We start from the raw sequence: 21,333 nt of genomic DNA, 5'->3' as shown, positions 1-21,333 counted from the left end.
CATCTTATCAACATCTGTCATGTCACTGAGAACAAAAGACTAAAAGACAAAAAACTAAAAACCATCTCAAGCAGACATTTGCAGTTTACACCAAAAAGTGTGAGTGTTTCATGAGTGCTCCCTCAGACCCTGTCTCTAGCGCTTACCCATCTCTCTTTAACCAAATCCTCCCTTTCATCCTCATCACCTCTCCAGACCTGCCATTTTCCATCTGTCCAACAGAGGCCCCTGGCCTTTCCCTCCTCTTATCTACCTGGCTGCCCCACTCATCCACACACCTGATCCCACTTTTCATCAGCCCTGTACTCACCCTGGTTGTCTCCACCTGCACGTCATTGCCTAATTTCCTTGTACAACATATATCAGTTCTCCTCCTTTGATCTTCCTTACCAGAGCATTTTGTTGTGTCTGCTGTACCAAGGCTTGGTTCCTTATCTCCGCCTGGCCGCATCTCAACCTTTTGCTTGTTTATTGGACTTTGGTTTCCTGCTTGTGTCTCAATTTTATTGCCTTGTGTGGCCTGCGTTTCATGTCTCTGTTTTTTTTTTCTCAGTTGCAAGAACAACCCTTTGAAATAAGATAAGGTTACTGTCATGTGGTTCCATTTTTGCGATTGCATTTACAAGTATTACTGATGCCAGTAATAAACCTTCAGCAGTGTCATAAGTGTTTAGCTTTAACTGAGCTGTTATTTAACTATCATCTATTTCTAATAACTTTTATTACTTCTATTAGTCTCCAGAGTTTTACTATATATCATAGGATGCAACAGAGTACACTTGTTGGAAACGGACATTCATTTCGCAAATACTGTAAACATGCGTCTTATTCTGGTGTCTTTTATGATACAGTGAGACAGTAATCTTCCCTCTGTGTATTTAGATGACTTTTTACCCGGGCTTAAGTCCAAGGAAAAAAATAATACCTGATGAGTTTTGTGTGCGTCTCTATTAAGACCAGCGTTCGTGTTTAATTCATATTTAGATACATACATATTTTTCCCACACAGCAGACGACAGCAGTGGCTTTTACGTTGCGTCATCATTGCGTCTGACTATACGTCCTTGCGTCTGACGTAGCGCAAAACATCAGGAAGTGATACGGGCGGCCAACTGGCTAGCTCAAGGCTAGCGAGCAGCAGAAATGAATATTCACGTAAAAAGCAGTTCTGTGTATCTTCACAGTCTGGAACGAGACTGACATTTTGTCCACGGTAAGACAGGTTTGCACCAGAAAAACTATGTGATTTAGATGTCAATCAAGTAGTTAGATATGGACGAAGTGGGTTAGCTTGATGCTAATGTATAATGAAGTGACAAGGGGTACATAACCGTTAATGTAGGTTATGTTAGAAATGGTGGTCAGTAATCGCCCTACATTGTACCAGACAGTGGGACAGCAAATTCAAGCTAAAGGGACAATTCACCCTAAAATATTTCTAATGCTGGACAGCATCGAAAAGCTGCTACATTAAGTAAAAATACACAGAGACAGGTACTGAGGAATAGAGGGGGTTTTGCTGGGATGCGAGCAGGCAATAAACCCCACTGATATGCAATCAGCATTCGTATTGGGTAACATAAAGAAAAAAGTGTTCATAATGCACTAACAATCAGGTAAATCTTATCAGGCCAGTTTGTGCAGCTGGAATCTACCATACCTAAGTTGAAGAATACCAGGATATCAGAGCTGCAACGATTAGATTAGTTGGTAGGTAGAAAAATAATCTATAACTCTTTTGATAATTGACAAGTATTTTTTCAAGCAAAAATGCCTCAGCATTTCTGGGCTCAGTGCTTTCAAATGTGAGAATTGTCAGACTTTCTTTGTCTTACCTTTCTGTAAACTGAATATTTTGACTTTTGGTCAGATAAAATGCAGCATTTCATGACATCATCTCCGGCTCGAGGATTTTGTGATCAGCATAGTAGCGACTAGTTAGTATTACCAAGAATGACCAGATTTTAAAATGTACACTAACTGATGCATTAACTTATTTCAGCATTGAGGAAGTGCACAGCCGCACAAAAAAAGTCTACAATGGGTCAACGAAGGCGAGCAGCAGCTGTGAAAAATCCTTCATCTCAGGGAGTCTCTGGAGGTCCTGCAGAGTCTGTCAGGGTTTCCAGCAGGAAGCACAACATCTGCATGGTGTCTGACTTCTTCTATCCGAATATGGGAGGGGTAGAGAGTCACATTTACCAGCTTTCCCAGTGTCTGATTGAAAAGGGACACAAGGTGGTGATTGCCACCCATGCCTACGGCAGGAGGAAGGGTGTCAGGTACCTGACCAATGGACTGAAGGTGTACTACCTACCCCTGCAAGTGATGTACAACCAGTCCACAGCCACCACCTGCTTCCACAGTCTCCCACTGCTGCGTTGTGTGTTTGTCAGGGAACGCATCACTGTGGTGCACGCACACAGCTCGTTCTCCGCCATGGCCCATGATGCACTTTTCCATGCTAAAACTATGGGCCTCAACACGGTATGTGACTCATTATGAGCTGCATTAAATCTCAGTATCTACTCTCTGTGCTACAAATGATAAAAACCTAAAGTGTGTCATCATTTACAGGTGTTCACTGACCACTCTCTCTTCGGCTTCGCTGACGTCAGCTCTGTGCTGACCAACAAACTCCTGACTGTGTCGCTGTGTGATACCAACCACATTGTGTGTGTGTCGTACACCAGTAAGGAGAACACAGTGCTCCGTGCAGCACTTGACCCAGAGATAGTGTCTGTTATTCCCAATGCTGTTGACCCTACAGACTTCACCCCTGACCCTTCCCAGCGCCAAGACGACAGGATCACTATTGTTGTCATCAGCCGCCTTGTCTACCGCAAAGGTACAGAGAGTCAGACATTTCTGTGGACAGGACAGTGCTGTTTTTTTTGGAGGACTAAAGTTCAAGCCCCCAACTTGGTGCGAGTCATTTGCTCTTCATTTATAGAGTTTCTGTTACATTTTAATCTGGATGTCCAAAAACATTGCAGTACAGAATGACACAGAAAAAAGGTTTATTTTCTGTGTGGCCATTACATAATTTGTAATGACAAGTTAATTTACACTAGACAGTAAATGTTGCATTAGATTCATGTTGAAAGTGAATTTTTATTTCCTTTTCTAAGGAATTGATCTTCTTGGTGGAATAATCCCAGAGCTCTGCCTCAAACATCCAGACCTGCATTTCCTAATTGGTGGAGAGGGACCGAAGCGAATTGTGTTAGAGGAAGTGAGAGAGAAGTATCAACTACATGACCGGTATTGCTCATTTTTCCTGAGAATATTTGGCAGGGAAGTAGCATGTTAACCTCCTTCCTCAGCATTAAGCTGTGATGCGCATGGAATACATTGAGTTTCTGTATTAGCCTGTGTCATGAATGTCCAGGAATTAAGCAGTGACAGTATTAAATAGCCACAGATTGGATTGTGTGTGAAAGTGCTTTTGTATGTCTAACTTTTTTCAACTGGAACATTGCAGGGTGCGTCTGCTGGGGGCTTTGGAGCATAAAGATGTTCGTGGCGTTTTGGTGCAGGGTCACATCTTCCTTAACACATCACTGACTGAAGCGTTCTGCATGGCCATTGTAGAGGGAGCCAGCTGTGGACTGCAGGTCTGGTACCATTTATATGGTAGAGCACATAATAGTGTGTAATGGAGGGCAGACGGCATGACAGATTTCAGTCCAGATACAAGAACCATGCAACCATACTGATAGCAAGAATAATGTTCTCTTTGACTTACATGGAAAAACATTTCATGTAGCTGGGGATGATTGTGAAACCTGCACTTCCTGTATTTACATTTGCTCTCTGAAACTCATTTTAACACAAACATAGACACAGAGTCTCTCTTTTTCTCTCTGTTCTTAAGTTTCTCTTAAGATTTGGTTGCACTCAGCTTAATCCATGTCAGTATGAATTAAGCTGACAACACAAACCAAAGTAAATATATGAAGAATTCTTCAATTTATCAAATGTCAGAAGAATGTTTGAATAATACAAACAGCCAAATCAAACATCTGTCTGTCTCACCAGCTACACAAAAAACAGCTCTGCTTTACTTGAAAGAAATGGCATTACACAGCTGAAGATGTTGAAATTTTCTTGTCACAGATTTCCTGTGGGCATGTGCTCCTAATGTGGGTAGCAGCTCAACTGCGTTTCATTGCATGGCTTAAAAAAGTGTAGCACATAAGGGAGAAAAAAGGGGGAGAGGCAAAGTGAAATGGCCCTCCCAGGAGAGTTTGTGGGGAGAGAGATAATCATAATAATGAGCAGAAATTGTCTTATGTGCCAGATGGCAGCTGTCTAGCCAGGACAGTCACTACACATGGGAAAGTTTCATTTGTGGGTTGTCCCACAGGAAGAGAAAATAAGGCTATCAGCAGTTACGTAAAAGAATGGCATTTACAGAGAGCTCTAAGGCGAGGAGGACCCTTAGTGGTAAATGTGGTCAGTTCCGTTTAAATTGAGTTGCACATGCTTAAAGGTTTATTCAGAAGAGTAGGCAGGTAGGAAAGGTCATCAGCCAGGCAGTAAATCCTCATGCAGTTAGCTACAAAAGTGTGTTACAGTGTTACACTTAAATGACGTTTAGTTGGCAAGATGGATGCTTGTGCTGGTTGCCCACATGTGTTTGTTTTGCTGGACGCCACCATTTCTAAACCTTTACAACATAAGTGGTGAGTGCAACGTTAGCTTGACTCATATATTCAGAATAACCACAACTATGAGAATAAGACCCAAGAGTGTACTCTGCGTGTAGCACTGAAACCACAACTGTAATCCTGGGCATAGTTGAAAATGAAACAAAAATTGTACCCAGAGGAGATTGAGGAAATGACGCCTTTCATCCTGATACTAAGACCATGTTGTATTTTATACTTTAGGAAGAGCACTTTAAAATCTTTAAAGCAACGCTAGAACAGATGCTGTTGTACTCTCACACTGATACTTGTACGTATATGTGTGTCTATGATGTGTGCATCAAGTTTTTGTTTTATTTCTAAGGTGGTCAGCACTCGTGTCGGGGGCATTCCCGAGGTGTTACCTGAAGATTTGATTACCTTGTGTGAGCCCACTGTACGGTCATTGTGTGCTGGTCTGGAAGCAGTCATCACCCGGCAGCGGTCAGGCTCTGTCCCCTCCCCTGCCTCCATCCACGCACGTGTGCAAAACCTCTACACCTGGAGAAACGTCGCAGAGAGGACTGAAAAAGTAGGTTCACCAACACCAAAACTGTCATTTCATTCAGTTATGTCCTGTTAGCATCACTTCACTACAGGTATTTACACAGCATCATGTGCATTTATTTGAGAATGTCTTGTTTCAGTATTTATTCTCTGGCAGACCAAAGTTAGCTACAACTGAACTGTTTCTGAGTTTAAATAATGCGGTTTCTGAGAGGGTGTGCATTTTATATACACTTGTGTCAGTGGTGTATTCATCTTAAATCTGCAATGCCTTTTTTGGCCATTTGGGGGCAGTGGAAACAACATATCTCCCATATCATCACATAATGGGTTGATAAGATAAACTTGTTACTTAATTACAAATCCAGCTGTTAAGGAACAACTGTATCATTCAATTGGAATTGTTTATCTGGCCACTTGGCAAATGTAAGTCTAATATTCACTCTGTTATAATCTGTATACTGTCTACTGACCAATTCCTGAGGGAAATACTTGGTGGTTTACTAAATGCTCCGCTGTGTTCACCAACTCGTTGCTAACTGTGTCTGTCTGCTGTTTGGTGCTGAACAGGTAGTGTGCAGTGGGTTCTCATTTCATACATCACTGTTATTAAAATACTGATTATAACCTCTTAGAAACCTATTTTTTAAATGTCAGGTATATGAAAAATTCAATAAAAAAGCTGTAATCTGAAGAGAATTACAGAAACACAATTTCCTCAGCAAAGTTTTTCATGGAAAACATTTTAACGTGACCAGGTTTCTAGCTCTAAACGTGAGAGTGTGGATGACAGTGAGCCTCAAACAGGGGAAGTATTGCTGTGGCAAGAGAGCGGTGAGATGAAGTGAAATATCATTACACTGAAATATGCATTCTTATATTGGAAATAATTTATTCAGACTAAAGCTAAGGCTGACACTAAATAGCTCTAAAAGTTTAAGTCAGTTTTCCACAAACTATTTGTAAAATTCAAGCACTTTTGCACTTCACAAAACAACTGTGAACGATAATGGCACAATCAGTTGTCACACACACATATACAAATGTAATAATTGTCATGTATCACTAATACAGTTAGAAAGACCTGCTTTCAAATTAAGATATGTGGGTAGGGGGGGAAATATGATTACTAACCTGATGAATGTATACATAGACACAGTAACCAAGTTACTCCAGTGCATGTAAACATGTTTTTGATTTCCCATGTAACCTGGTTTCTCTGGCGATGGTTCACACAGCTGAGGCCACACACACTGGACAGTAGATGATTATTTGTTCGTCTATTCTCATCGTTGTGTTTTTGCTCTCAGGTGTATGACAGAGTGGCTGGAGAGGAGGTGCTTGCTCTGGACAGACGGTTACAGAGGCTGAGGGCTCACTGTGGCCCCGTTGCTGGCTCCATCTTTGCATTTGTAGCCGTCTTAGACTTCCTCTTCCTGCTGCTCCTGCAGTGGCTGGTGCCAGATCGGGTCATGGATGTCGCTGTGGACACCACCGGCCCTCGCAGGCTGTGGAGGCAGGAAAAAAGCAGTAAAAACGAAGCACATTCTAAAGGTGCCACAAGGCGAGCGGCAGAACTTCATCACAGTGATGGCTTCCACGCCTCTGCCTCAGTTCTAGCTGCTTATATGATGCCATATTATCTTTATGATGCAGACTAACATTTTAAACATGGCTACTGAATGTGCTCATGGTAACCCCAAACATTGTTTACATTTACTAATCAAAGGGACCTTGTGAAAGAATTATATGGAATATGGAGTGTTTTTATCTTTATAATGGAAATCTGTGGTAGTCCTTGAGGCTTTAACAAGCACTTTTTTGATTTGGCGATAACAGTAAAGATGGCACTGAGCAGAGGGAGTGAAAGGGCTCGTTAATTGTACACTTCCTTTTGCACTGCACAGAACAGCAGTAACCTATTTTCACTTTTTGTGATGCTATGTATCAGTACAAAATGTTTTATTTGTATAATTTTGATACCACAGATTTCAGTCCTTTGTTTAATAACTTTATTTTTCTCCTCCAAGATGTTACATATTTTTATGAAACTTGGGAATTCTTTAAAATGATCCTGAGACTCCCAGGCAATCCAAATATAGAAAATAAAGTGTACTTTCAAATGTGTGATTGGTTTCCATGTGTCATTTTATTTAGATTGTCCTCTAACATTTTACATTTCATGTAATGGTCTATACCCAGAAAGATATTAGAGGACCACTTTCTTAGAATTAGTTTTACAAAAGCGATGGCTCTTGGGAAAGAAAAGTGTCAGACAAAACACAGAGTAGCTGTGAAACAGGAGGTGATAGAGACGGGATGGCATGGCTATTCAAGGCTAACAATGGGGATTTGCATAGCGTCGTGATTGGAGGTTGAACATTTTATCATGCCTGCAAAAAGAGATGTGTTATATGCGTTCATGTGGACAAAGAAATATAGATCTGTCATGGATTATAAGTGCAATGTCTAAACAGGGTCAGCAGATGTGTGTCTACATGCAGAACTTATGTCAGAGGGACATAAGGAGCTGTGTTTTTGAATCTCATTTTGGTGGAAGTTTAATTGTGAGTAACAGAATATTTCATTCACCTAACTTTTGACAGTAATATATACTGTGCTTTCAGCTGAAAATATGCCATCATAACAGAAGATAGTACACATCCACACTAAACAGATTTGTCAGGATAAAATGTGGTACACTTGTATCTCCTAAACATCCTCAGTGTGAAACTTGCCCAAGCCTGTGTTTGTCTCCCTGCTTGCATGCACATTTCTAAGTGCTTTACGCGGGGTGTATCAGTACAGGCCCATTCCCACAACCATTGTTATTCACATACTGTAAACTATATCCATGGACTGGGATGATGGTGGGCGGGAGGTGGCAATGCGGGGGAGGTGGCCAAGGACCCAGATAAGAGGGGGAGGAAGGCCGACTTTAGGATCGTGTATCCGACTGGGTGAGCTCAAGTCCAGGACAGTCGTAGAGGAGTCTGCTGTTGTTCCATTCTCATCATGGCTGCTGTTCAAACAGAGGTTTCCCTGTGCTCACAACCTTGGCAGAGGCCCTTGTACATCTATGGGGGGCTGGCATGCAACTCACTGATGGCTGGTAAGTCTTTTTCTTTGTCTGTTTGGTCAATTCAGCTCAGTTATTTTGTGTTTTTAGAGAAATAAAAGGTCTCGCAACCAGATTAGATTTGTTATTTCTTGAATAAATGTACAAAACCTGGTTTGGCAATGCACTGTCTTTGCATTAAGCAACAAGTACCTGTGTCTTCATAGTTATTTGCACGTTTGAAAGTTACATTTTTGTAGGCTGAACTAAAGATTGGTTGAGACCTGAAAACTTTGGCTCTGCAGTAGCCAGTGAAACTCTGAATGTGTATTGTTCAGTAAGTTTGGTGTTTAAGGTTGGGGCAACCCTGACAAACAAGACAAACATGTATTCAAATGAGGTCATCTTAACATCTTAACATCTTCTTAACAACGAACAGAGAGCAAGATCAGTTGGACTACACTGTTAGTTATCTGAACATGGAGACCTTCCTGATCTTATTGTTTGTGTGTTAGACTCCTGGTCGGACAGAACTCCTCTTCATGAAGCCGCCTACCAGGGCAGACTGCTCCACCTGAGAAGGCTCATCGCTCAGGTAAACTTATCAAACTTAAACTTGTAAAATCAGGTAAACGCATCAAGTACACTGCCTACGCATACTCTTACAACTGAATCAAATGAAAACCAAATCCCCCTCTCACCTTCCCTGCAGGGCTTCCACGTGGACACACTCACCATGGACAGAGTCTCTCCCCTCCACGAGGCTTGTCTTGGAGGACATTACGCTTGTGCCAAGTTCCTGTTGGACAACGGTGCAAATGTAAGAACACTGTCTATTACTTGTTTTCATGACCCAAAACAGGAGGAATGAGTCAACAGATCTTAAATGGAAAGACACCTTTTTCCCCCAAGTTTTCCTGCACAATAAGTATTCTTATCTGAAATTTCAGTATCAAAGCTGAAGTTTTCGTCCAGGGACTTGTACATCCTTAGATTTATCAGAAACAAATCAGTATAGAAGCAGAAAAATTATTGAATGCCCTGATCCCCCTTTGTATTATATGTAGCTTGGCCTGAAGAGGGAGTTTTATACCAAAAATACTGTAACTGTAACCTGAAACACACATGAAAAATCACAAACCTGTCCTTTAAGATGGAACAGTTTGATAAAATATGCAGTTACCATAGTAGTTAAGACAGTTAATGATCTCACCCCTTTTATTTTGACTGAATTTGTGAAGGAAACCACAAGCAGGTAGACTATAGCTGTTAATAAATGTGAATGTGTTTTAGAGAGATGTTGATTTAACTACATGATATTTTTGGAGGCTGCAATTTGACTAAACAAGTGAACAAAGAGAGTGAAGCGCAGCTCTTTTAGCAGTAGTATTATGAAGTTTCTTCACATATTCCTCATTAGGCGGAGGCAGTATCAACAGATGGCGCCACACCCCTCTTCAACTCTTGCAGCAGCGGGAGTGCTGCTTGTGTCAGGCTCATCTTGCAGCATGGTGCCTCCATTCAGCTCCCCCTTACCAGCTGGCATCTCCCATCCACGAGGCCGCAAAGCGAGGTGTGTATGTGCAAATATGTATGGGTGTAAAGGCATTATCTGTCACAGCACGGATTCTGATTCAGCGTTGTTTCCTCATCAGATCACAGAGGGTGTCTAGAGCTGCTGTTGTCTTATGGAGCTCATATAGACGTGGAGCTGCCAGTGGTGGGGACACCGCTGTATTCTGCCTGCATGGCCCAAGCTGCAGCCTGTGTTGAGGTGCTGCTCCACTCAGGTAGTGTAATCTGTAACTTCTGCAGTGTAACAAGTCAGGTTAGTGAAGTTTGTGAAGACTCAATGCTTTTTAGCCTTATGTGATAGCAAACTGAATGTCCTTGGGTGTCAGACAAAACAAGGCACTTAAAGATGTCATCCTGTGCAACAGGGAAATTTTAAAAAAATATTTTTCACTATTTTCTGACATTTTATAGGTCAAAGTTAATTGAGAATAATTGCAGTCTTCAAAAGAATTACATACAGCTGATGTTGCTGCTTTTTCCCCCACTGCGCCCTGACTAATTTTTTTTTCTACACAATTAATTCCCCTCCTTCACTTTCCATGGAAACAGTAAAGCAGCCTTTCACAGTTCACAGCGGCACATATTGTTTGTGGCACTTAGTAGATTTGTCGATGTAATTTGCAGAGCTGTCAAATATGACTAAAAATCATTTAATATTATTCATAGCTTTTCAAGTTTCCATTAGTCACCAATTTTCACTCAGCAAAGTTAATTAGTCACAATGTGGTGGTGCCATGGTTCAGTGTTTGGCTGCTCTAATGTGTTACCTTTAGTCAGATGTGTGATATGTGCACATGTAGGCGCGGATGTTCAAACAGGGTGTGGGCACGACAGTCCTTTACATGCTGCAGTTCAAAGCGGAGGAGCAAACATTGTGGACCTTCTGTTGGACTTCGGAGCTGATGTGTGCTGTAGGAACACAGAGGGAAAAACTCCCCTGGATTTGTCAACACCAAACAGCACAGTGAGAGCTGCTCTGCAGAAAAGAGGTGTGTTGTAAAGTAGGAAGTTACAGAAACAACCAAACACTTGTTAGTTTCTGGAAGTTTTTAACAATTATGTCCCGTCTCCTCTGCCCAGGTCCGTGCTCTCTGTCTCAGTTGTGTCGGTTCTGTATTCGCCGAAGTCTGGGAAGGAATCGTCTGCACAGAGCATCCAGCCTTTTCCTTCCTCACAGTATCAAAGACTTCCTCCTCTACCAATGAGACATCTCCACCCCTGCATGTGTGGCTCTCTATGTGCCACATGTACTGATTTTTCCCTCACATTTTGCCTTGTCACCGATCTATAAGGCAAACATGTGAGAGAGCAAAGACATTCACATTCAGAGAATGATTACATCCATGTTATGTATTTTATAACACGGCTGCTTTTAATAAATATAATTACTATTTACTTATTACTAAAATGAAATATTTTGGATACAAGCGTAGGAAGTTCAGAAGTTATATTCATATTGCAATGACTGTAATGTATCAGGTTTTGCATTTTTATACTTTAAATGAAGTGCTTTTCATTTCATGTCCATGGATTTGACATTATTCAAAAATGTTTCTAAAGGGCAACTCCACCAATCTTACAGATCTAAGTCTGTTTTCAGGTGTTGGTGAATTGCCGACTGCCCCGTTTGAGAAGTAGTTGTATGAAGTCTCTTGTGAATCCAGATGGAGCTGTATAAAATCTGATAAACTGAGGTCGAAGACTGCAAGTCTGAGGGTGTGGTAGAAGTGATCTTGGACCTCAGCTCCTCATCTCTGCATGAGGCTGACAGCTTGAGAAGGGTCCAGCTACAGCCTGGCAGACCCTACTAACCACCACCAATTACCAATAACCCTAACCCTAACCCTAACCCACAAACCATATTTGGAGGTTAAACCTGTGTCACATTTGTGCTTCAGCTAGCAGCACTTCTAGCGTAAAAAATCCAAATCTCTGACTGTCGACAGTCAAGTTGAATTGTGCATAATGTAGACGTTAGCTAGACTAAAAAAGATTATATCTCTGTTTCTGCTTCATCATCTTTGAAAACTTTTTTTGAGAAAAAAAAAAGAGGTCCAATGTGAGTCTGACAGCGCCATTGGAGTGCAATGCTAAATCTACGGAGTACTCCTTTAAGACACTTTGATACTGTAATGTGGGGTCTCACAGTATTCTGTAGATCAAACTCTATACTTTGTAAAAAGTATTGTGAAAAGATGATGGTATGCTATGGTGAGATATATGTGTGTGTGTATATATATATATATATACATATACACATATATAAAAACAAAATACAGAGAGTGATGAAGCTGCAAAACATTGGTTTAAGAGTTTAAGTGCTGTCAGGAAAATGTGCAGATTGTGTATTGAATGCACAGGACTGTAGGATTTACACTTTGTTTATGTTTATGTAGTTTATATATTTCTTGTTGCTTGATGCATTGTTTCAGCCTCAGTGTTCAGGATGCTTTTCTCCTTTACTCTCAGACATGCTAACCAAAATACTAAGTGTATTAATCCCAAATTTTTTAGCCAGTTCTCACAACACGTGTCATCAGTTTCAGTGGTCTGGTAGCGTCATACCTATATATGAAAACAGATTGATTTTTCTGTAAATTCAATTGGTAACATGTCTACATATAAAAACTTGACTATTGTCTCATTTTTTGGTACATACAATAAAATGTTTTTACACTGGACTGGGGACATACCAGAGAGGTGAACATTGGCAACGAGAAACTTTTAAATAGATTAATAAAACCTATGTTTGCATGACATGAGTCTCTCAGTTTACAGTAGAGCAGCGGTCTTCACTTTTTTTTTTTTTTTTTTTTTTGCAGCACGGACCGGTTTCATGCACGATCATATTTTCACGGACCAACCGTCCTAGGTGGTTAAAAATTACCGGAATATAGTTTCGGCATAAAAATAAACAAACAAACGTAAAAATAAACACAAAAAATATAACTCACCATAACGCAGCAGCAGGCAGCATCAGCTCTTCACCGCTGAAATTTTTCTTAGCCTTAGCAACACGGTTAGCAACGAAGCACGGCCTTAGCAACACGGTTAGCAACGAAGTACGGTGTTGATAGTGCAGCTACACCTGTTGCTGTGGAGGCTCTGAAGGCTTCTGTCCTTCACGTTTTTTTCTTCAAAGAACTTGGGTGCTTTGTCTCTATGTGTCGAAGCAGTTTTGAAGGCTTCAATGCCTCATTTGATAGCCTGTTGCTACATATTGTGTAAGAGGGGGCCTGGAGCATGTGAATCACCTGTAGCGATAAAGCCGTATTTTAAGTTGGACTCCTGGTATTTCCAATTAAATGCAGCTTTGTTTTTCTTGACAGTCTTAGGCTTTTCTGCTGTCTCATCATTGGACATTTTTCCCTTTTCAAAAGACGCTCTCCACGGACATTTGTCTTTAACTCATTGTAGCTAGTTAGCTAGCTAGTTAGACTTGTCGAGCACGGCAGCCATGACAGACAGGTGTGTGTCAAGCGGTATCAGGAGGCACAGACGGATGTAATGGGCAGAGTTTCCGGTCATTTTTCAAAATAAAACACCTCACATGCTCCAATAGTCAATAACATGAAATAATAGAACTAATTTATTCCCGGTACCGCTCCGCGGCCTGGTGGTTGGGGACTACTGGTGTAGAGGATATTTGCCTTTATTATAGGGGTATGTATTGAGAAGTAACATAGAGAAATGCAATTTTAATGTTATAGTAACAGAAATATTTGATTGTCTTGATTCACTGTGATAATGTTTTTTTGGTGGTAGCGATGAGCTTGTTGATCAGTTAATTTACTCTCAACACAAGAGTCAAATGTTTTGAGTGAGAGACAGTCAATTGCAGGACAAACAAGGTGCTCAGTATTAAATGATGTGGTGATTGTTCACAATGTTCTGAGAACTGTGTTTCAGAAAATGTGCTTGAGCGTTTGAGAACAACAGTAAGGAGTGAGGACATTTTTTAGAAAGTATCGAGCACACTGGATTTGAGCAAAATAATAGTAAGACGCAAGGATCTGAAGAACTGGGGTGATGGGTTTTCCATTGCTCAAGGGGAACTAATTTCCCATATTCAAATGTCACCATGAAAGGTCACTACTGCAGAGACCTAAAAAAAAAATCTTATTTGAGCTGATTTCACTTGACGTTTCTTTACCTTCACAGCAAAGAAAAGCCTTCAGCCAAAGTCCTGAAAGAACGACGTATGCTGTGATTTTGTGTTTATTTGTTTGTGTGTGTGATGGATTTCTTGCTACTTGTGCCCAAATTCAATGGTTACTGCTGTGCCAGTAAGAAAATAACTCACTCACTCAGAACAAAACATCCACAGTCTGTCAAAGTCAATGATGTCTCCATCTCATACACAATGATCCCTGAAGGTGGTGTAAACAGAGGGCACATTAAAGAACTTGGATGTTGACATTTTCTGTCAGGCCACAGTTCACAGTGGGGGCCAGGGTTACATACAAAGAGGAGGTCCTCAGCCTCGTTACAATAAATGTTTTAATTCCAAAAATATAATCCAATGTGTAGCTCAGCTATGAGTGCCAGTCAGTTGTGTTTTTCTCTGTGAAAAAGGTCAACACAGTGAAAGACTCTGCTGTAGAGGTTATTTGACAAACTCTCCTCTGTGATAAAAATCAATTCAACAAAAAGTTTTCTATTTTTACTCTTTGAGCTTCAACAGGTGAGATTTCATATTTTTATAAAAATAACAAGCAGAGATGGTCAAATAGGTTTAATAATATATAAACACATGTCAACACATGTCAGTGGTGAAGATGAAACAAAAACAATAAATTTACTTCACAGTTCTATTATTTGCACATAAACTACATACCACCAATAATGCAAGATCTGAAATGATTATCAGGTTAATTTGTCAATTGACAGACAATGAATCATCAGTTATCTCAATAATCTCTCAAGTTATTAATCAAGAGGGAAGAGTCTGTGCAGTGCTAACAAACATTTGGTGTGTTTACATGAATTTAAGAAACCAGGTTACTCAGGGAGATCAGATTACATGGGTTAACAGGACAATGCTAACATGCTGATGTTTAGTAATGTTCTCTATGTTTCTCCATGCATGTGAATTTCAAGGCAATCCATCCAATGGTTGTTGAAATATTTAGCTCCTGAGCAAGTGGTGGATAGATTACCATCTATACAGCCATGCCGCTATCATGGCTAATAATACTAAATGTTATCACTGTGAATTCAGTATTTTGGGGTTTTGGACTGTTGGTGTGACAAAACAAGACCATGAGAAAACCAAAGATTGTTAACTAAACATTTAATTCATTATTTGTGAAAATTACCAACAGTTGAATCAATTATTGGTTACACAAAGTAGCTGCAGCCATTTAAGTAACACATCATCATTAAACAAATTTAACGAGTATCCAAGCTGAAAAGCAGTATCTTGCTGTCTTCTCTGGTTGAAAGTCTCAAGCCTGTTTCACCTCTGACCACACCCATCAGTGATCTCATTGGGTTCTGAGACATTTAACCACAGGAGGTCAGCACCAAGAACTTCAGGGGGTGTTAAGTGACTCTCCAAACACTACTATTAAGATTGAACAAATAGCTGCTAAAATGTGTTCATACAGAAACACCAACCAACAAACACACCATTTACTGACTCAGAATATTTAACAAGGGCATTTCTATATACACAATATGTAAGATTTACTAATCAAATACATGATCAATAAATTGTGCATAAAACCTTTCCTGTACACAGAATAGTAGACTGTTCTCAGTCTGAATATTTTACAACCATTTAACACTCAAATGTCAGAGGAACTTTCAGCTCTATCTCCAGCGCCCCTTGTCTTTTTTTTTTTTTTTTAAATAATAGCATAGTGCAGATAAAAACATGCATAATAAAGCGTTTCATGCTTGGTTTCCACTGCAAATGACAGCTGAACATTTTTTCCCCCTTTTTTGCCATTTAGAACCATAAATGATAAATGGTTATTCTCATTTTGCATTTTAAAGGCTTTGGGTTTTACACCAAGACATACGTTACAATATAGAGAAAACTCAACCACTATTATGGATTTTTCTTACATTATATTTATTTGTCAGGGAATATATACAACAAAGATCCATTTGAACCAAGCAGAAAAGATGTTTTGTGCCAGCGTTTTTGCAAGAAGCACCTTACCTCTGCCATGACTGCACGGTGTCTTTCAACCAAGAGTTATTTTGTTTTAAAGCAGAAATAAAATGTTTCTGACAGAACCATTGAGCCTTACTGCATCACATCTTATGTTATTTGCATTTGTTTTGTGTAAAACATGTTAAACATGTGGTCCAGTGAAATCAAAGTGAGAAAAGAGGGTTAGCATAACTCCAGTCCTGCTAAAACACAAGCAATTTATGAAAACACAGACATTTTCAGATGGTGATTACACAGGTCGTTATGTTTGTACTGGCACTATTCTGGCTGTACAACCGTCTGGGAGAAGTGCAGCACAGTTGCCTGTTGAAGTTTTTGCTGAAGCTTTTGCTCATCAGGTAAAGGGCAAACGGGTTCACACAGGAGTTGGTGAAGGCCAAAATGCGAGCAAACACGCTGGCGATGAAGTGGCCCAGCGACGTGTCCACCTGGTCATAGTTGTAGGAGCGGTATAGGTAGATCACGTGACTGGGCAGCCAGCAGACAGCAAACAAGCCGACAAACACCAGCACCGTTTTGGCCAGACGCTTCCTGGACCTGATCTGACAGGAGAGAGAGAAGAAATCAGTTTATATATAAAAAAACAAACAACTACCTGATGGATTCCCCCAGAAATGTTGTACAGGTGTTGGTGGTTCCCAGAGGATGTACCCTGTTAACTTTGGTGGTCCTCTGACTTTTCATCTGGTGCCAAAATTGAATGTGCCTAATACTGTTCAACCATTAGCTAGTTAGCTCAGCTTAGCATAGAGATGGGGAACAGCTGGTCTGGTTCTCTCTAAAGATTGCAAAACCTACCTAACAGCACCTCTAAAGCTCAGTAATTAATATATCTTGTTTATTTAATCTGTACAAAGCAAAAGTAGCTGAGAGCAAGTGCCAGGCAACAAGCCCAGAAATAGTCCCGAACATTTAACTGATGACAAAATGGCAGAATAGTTTTTACACCTCTGTCTCTTGAAGGGATTAGACAAATGAAATGTAGCATATTAATTAAAGAGCTTTAGAAGTGCTAGTAAGTGTTCTTAACTTGTTGTTATCTTTGGGCAGAAGCAGGCTGGCTGTTTCCTCCTGTTTCCGGTCTTTGTGCTAAGCTAACTGACTGCTGGCTGGAGCTGCATATTTACTGTACTAACATCAAACTTCTCACCTAACCCTCAACAAGTGACTAAATATTTCTCAAAATGTTGAACTATCCATTTAAAGCACTTGGCTTGACTTAATGGATTTATTATGGCTTCATATAAAGACCACACTGGCACCTGTTTCTGCAGGTGCAGGTGTCCTTCAGCTGGGATGTCCACAGAGCTCCTGATCAGACTGCGAGCAATGAAGCAGTAGTAGACAGATATGACGAAGAGGGGGATGATGTAGAAGATGAGGAAGGAGGCAGTGGAGTGGATTTTTGGGTGCAGCTCCCCGGCATGCGGGTAGGGTGCACAGGTCACAAATGTCTCATTGGTGTGGCTGGTGGTAAAGGCATGCAGGTCGGAGAAGACAGCTTCGGGAATCGCCAGGGTCACAGAGAGCAGCCAGATCACCCCCACTCTCAAACAGACACTGAGTGTAGCACTGGACCGCTGGATGTCCAGAGGTTTGACAATTGCTTTGTACCTAAAAGAAGAAGAGACATTTGTAGTGCAACATCATGGAATGATACTGATTGTTTTTTTCTTTCTGTGGAGAGACTTCTCATGTCAGGTTGAAGTCTGATTACTGAGTGTAATGAAAAATAACTGCAGAGACCATCACTGATTTCAAAGTAGCTCTCTGCCAGTTCACACTGACAGAGACTCAATTTCTTCTTCTAATCAAGGAAAGATCATCTCTGAAAGCTTATCTCGTCATAGACTGTATGGCAGGGAAAATTAAATTAGGCTTTGAATTAAAGGGAACAGGAATCAGACCCAACAGCCACGGTAGATAATACTAGCTCCTCCTGGACAGGAAGAGTTACAGATTAATCACAAACGGTATTACATGTTCTTTTTCTCCTGAAAGCTACACTGACTAAGTGCTGGGGGCAGCTCCCAAAACATTTTCAGACTATTTCTCTTGACAGAAAGCTTCAACTGGATGGAACATTTATTCTGTTTCATTTTCACAGTTTCACCGTCTCACCGGAGACCAGAATTTCCAACCTTTTTGGCCTGTGACTTCTGAAAATGAAGGAATATTTTTGTGACCAGTTTATCAAAAGAGAGATTTTTTTCCCCTTGTATTATATGAATCAGTTATTATGCTTGCTGTTAAATTGGGGATGACTGTGGAGACATCGCTGTATAGCTGCCTCTGTTATTCTCTGGTTATGATGTTTTAGTGAATAATTCATTCTTATGTAGCTGGCCCTAAACCCCATGAAGTCAGAGAGGTTAGAGCCATCATTTAGTATGAGTTACTTTCTGAGTAAATCTTTTACTTTATCATTTTTCACATGTTTTATTGATACGTTATAAGGCTTTTGAAAGCCCATAATCCTTGTCAGTTTCACAAAAAAAAACTCACAAATGGTTCACTGTGTTACTGTTCTGCCTTTCATAAATCTTGAATGCAAGCGATTCATGTTAAATATTCATTCATTTTCAAAGAAAATATGCAATTTATCCATGTTTGAAGCTTTGAGGGCGATAAATGGTTTTGTCTAGGGGGGACAACAACAAATGAGTAAATTAAACTTGAGTACAACACCACTTTTGTAATCTTGCTTAAAATAATTCAAGTATGTAGTTCTCTGACAACTAGGTAATATCAGTGAAAACTGATGAAGGCCATGTGAAATGGTCAAAAGCTCCAGAACTAGTGAGTATAAGCAGACCTTGAGTTACACTTGTTTTGTTAGTAGATGCCAAGGGATTTTTGGAGCACCATAGGCCATTATGCAAAGAAATAAAAATTGAAACCATTATAACATAAAAAAGAAAATGGTTCCGTATTTTATTCCTGACAAGTTGGAGAGAGTTTTGAAACATCATTTACATATTTATGCTGGTGAATAAAAACAATAAATCTTTAATTTCTTTGAAAGAACTACAATAATCTTGTTCTAATTATGGAGAAAACAGACAAAATTCTGAGACAGAATTTCCTGGAAAGACTTTGCTGAATTGAAATAAATCTGCAGACTTAGTTTTTGGTGCCTGCTGGTGTTGTGAGGTTCGGTATTCTCCTAAAATACACCTGTTTGGTACAATGCTCAGCTATGCATAAAAAACATGATTGTTTACACACAGTAAGCATCACATCGCATCAGTGATTATTGGTGTCATGCTGTATTCAACTGTGTGGATTTTATTTAATCCTAAAAACCAAATGTTCAAGGAAGAAATCAAGAATTTAAGATTTTTCTTTTTTTTTTTTTTATGTGCCTAGACCAACTGCGTGATAAATACCGGTCAGCGGAGAGCGCAGTGAGGGTGAACACGGAGACTCCCACCGAGGTGAGCTGGATGAACGGGATCATTTTGCATCCAATGCGGCCAAAGAGCCACTCGTCCACCATGTAGCGGCTGGCGTCCACGGGGGCGCAGGTCACCAGCAGCAGCAGGTCCCCCAGAGCCAGACTGGACAGGAACAAGTTGGGCACCGTCCGCATGGACTTCACCAACAGACACGTCTTCATTAAAGTGACATTTCCAACTAGACCCACGACGATGATTATCCCATAGACAGCAGCGATTCCGATGCCAGGGAGCCAGATGTTGTACTGGTGCTGCTCCACCGTGGAGTCCAAAAATACCCCGGAGACATTCAGAACCAAAACCCTGCTGTCTTCGGGGTTTATAATAAATGAATCCTCCAGAGACATAGCAGCCTACAGGGGAGAGGACAGAGGTCTTCAGCAGGAGAGTGTAGTGTCTCCTGATGCGTTTGGCTTTATAAAGTACATGCCCTCCTGCTGGTGCGTGCGTCATTTCACGCGTTAGAGGCTAAAAAGCTTCCAAGATTATCGTGAAAAATGTCACTAGGATATGTAGGGAATATAGAGTAATCTGTTCCAACACTCTGAACATACAGTTTTAGCCTCGAGGTTATTAAAAACGTACTCCTGGTTGACAGACAAACTGGGCTTAAACTCAGTGTATTACAATTAATTCAGAGTCTATTTGTTAATATATACTGATAGAGAGTGGTCGCTTTGATTGGATATGATCTGGACTTCAGTTTATATTAGGAGCTTAGACGGACAGTGCAAAGCAAATTTATTATTTATTGTTATATAAAGTGAGAAGGATTGTCCTTAAGTCCTGACTTCTAAAGATGTTGCCTCAGTGGAAGAAGAAACACTGATAAGTTATAAGATTGGTGGATGATGTAAGCAATACTACACCCCTCATGGCAACATCACAGGATTCATTAAGTGGTGTCATATATTTTCTGTACCAGCTTGTTTGAACGCATAATGTTATATTTCCATGGCTGCACTGCTTCATCAAACAGAAATATTCTAGATGTCTTGTGTGTCATTTTAGTAATGTTTCCCCCAGAGTCAGCCTGACAGGTATCTTTGGAAACTTTGGGGTCATAGGAAGTCGTTTCTTTGTGGCCCTTTTGCATCTCGTTGTAATTGTTTTAATTGTTCATGGATGTTTTGTGTCTCTTGGGTCACTTTGTGTCCTTGCTGCTGCTTTATGATCAACAGTTCATTGAAGGAGAAGTGCTGCCCCTGTCACCATGAACCTTCTGTGGTCAATTAAGCTCTGAGTGAGTTGTCTTTTTCTTCATTGTGGGGTTAAAGGTCAAACCTTTCAAATCTTTATGAATCAGTCAAAGGTTAAAGAGTTAAAATTCCTTTAGTCACAAGTGTACCTATCACCTTCACATTGTTCCCATATCTCTTTCTGAAGACATATAGTGGTATTCTTTTCTGGTGCATCAGATGGCACCAATTGGGACCATTATCATTTTCTAATATAAATGCAAATTGAGTTTCCCTCTACCAAGGCAGTAGATAAGACAGATGAAAATATGAGCAGCATGACTTGGACAATTTTCCAGACTTTTCTGTTGACCACATCTGAGAAGTTTACTCAAAATTGACTAAGATGTTTTCAAAGAACAAAATGGCTGCAAACTTGGTAATTCTCTGAAGTATTTCCCCACTAAATTGTCTCCAACCATTTGTATGAGCTCAGTGGAAAAATGGGCATCAAAGTAAACAGGCTACTCGCACTTGAACCATGCTTCTATCAGAGCACACAAATAGGAGCATACACCAGGGGCTGATATTGATTCCACTGCCTGCTACTTCAAGCAATAACCACAGGAACCAAACAATGTTTTTCAGATCCATTGCTATTCTTCTTTGATGCCAAGCAACC

The 21,333-nt window shown here is 40.4% G+C and overlaps 3 protein-coding genes across 3 annotated transcripts; 2 read left to right on the top strand and 1 right to left on the bottom strand.

The window, feature by feature from the left end:
* Positions 1-1,075: 1,075 nt before the first annotated feature.
* LOC108880475 (phosphatidylinositol N-acetylglucosaminyltransferase subunit A) lies at positions 1,076-7,325 on the top strand. The gene is made up of 7 exons (XM_018672012.2): positions 1,076-1,213; positions 2,003-2,487; positions 2,578-2,848; positions 3,132-3,264; positions 3,485-3,617; positions 5,017-5,223; positions 6,509-7,325. Exons 2-7 carry the CDS (start codon positions 2,041-2,043, stop codon positions 6,857-6,859), a joined length of 1,542 nt encoding a protein of 513 aa, XP_018527528.1. The 5' UTR covers positions 1,076-1,213; positions 2,003-2,040; the 3' UTR covers positions 6,860-7,325.
* Positions 7,326-7,402: 77 nt separating this feature from the next.
* On the top strand, positions 7,403-11,936 carry LOC108880476 (ankyrin repeat and SOCS box protein 11-like). Its single transcript, XM_018672013.2, is given in 8 exon segments — positions 7,403-8,310; positions 8,772-8,851; positions 8,969-9,076; positions 9,677-9,767; positions 9,770-9,829; positions 9,912-10,046; positions 10,632-10,820; positions 10,912-11,936. Coding segments are annotated over 8 exon segments (885 nt in total). The 5' UTR covers positions 7,403-8,213; the 3' UTR covers positions 11,037-11,936.
* Positions 11,937-15,124: 3,188 nt separating this feature from the next.
* Positions 15,125-19,909, bottom strand: LOC108880416 (gastrin-releasing peptide receptor-like). The gene is made up of 3 exons (XM_018671911.1): positions 19,405-19,909; positions 17,278-17,629; positions 15,125-16,557 (listed from the first exon to the last, which is right to left on the bottom strand). Exons 1-3 carry the CDS (start codon positions 19,818-19,820, stop codon positions 16,234-16,236), a joined length of 1,092 nt encoding a protein of 363 aa, XP_018527427.1. The 5' UTR covers positions 19,821-19,909; the 3' UTR covers positions 15,125-16,233.
* Between the last annotated feature and the right edge of the window lie 1,424 nt (positions 19,910-21,333).

The sequence above is a fragment of the Lates calcarifer genome, linkage group LG1, assembly GCF_001640805.2.
Source record: "Lates calcarifer isolate ASB-BC8 linkage group LG1, TLL_Latcal_v3, whole genome shotgun sequence".
NCBI lineage: Eukaryota > Metazoa > Chordata > Actinopteri > Centropomidae > Lates > Lates calcarifer.
This window is presented reverse-complemented; position numbering and strand designations above follow the sequence as displayed.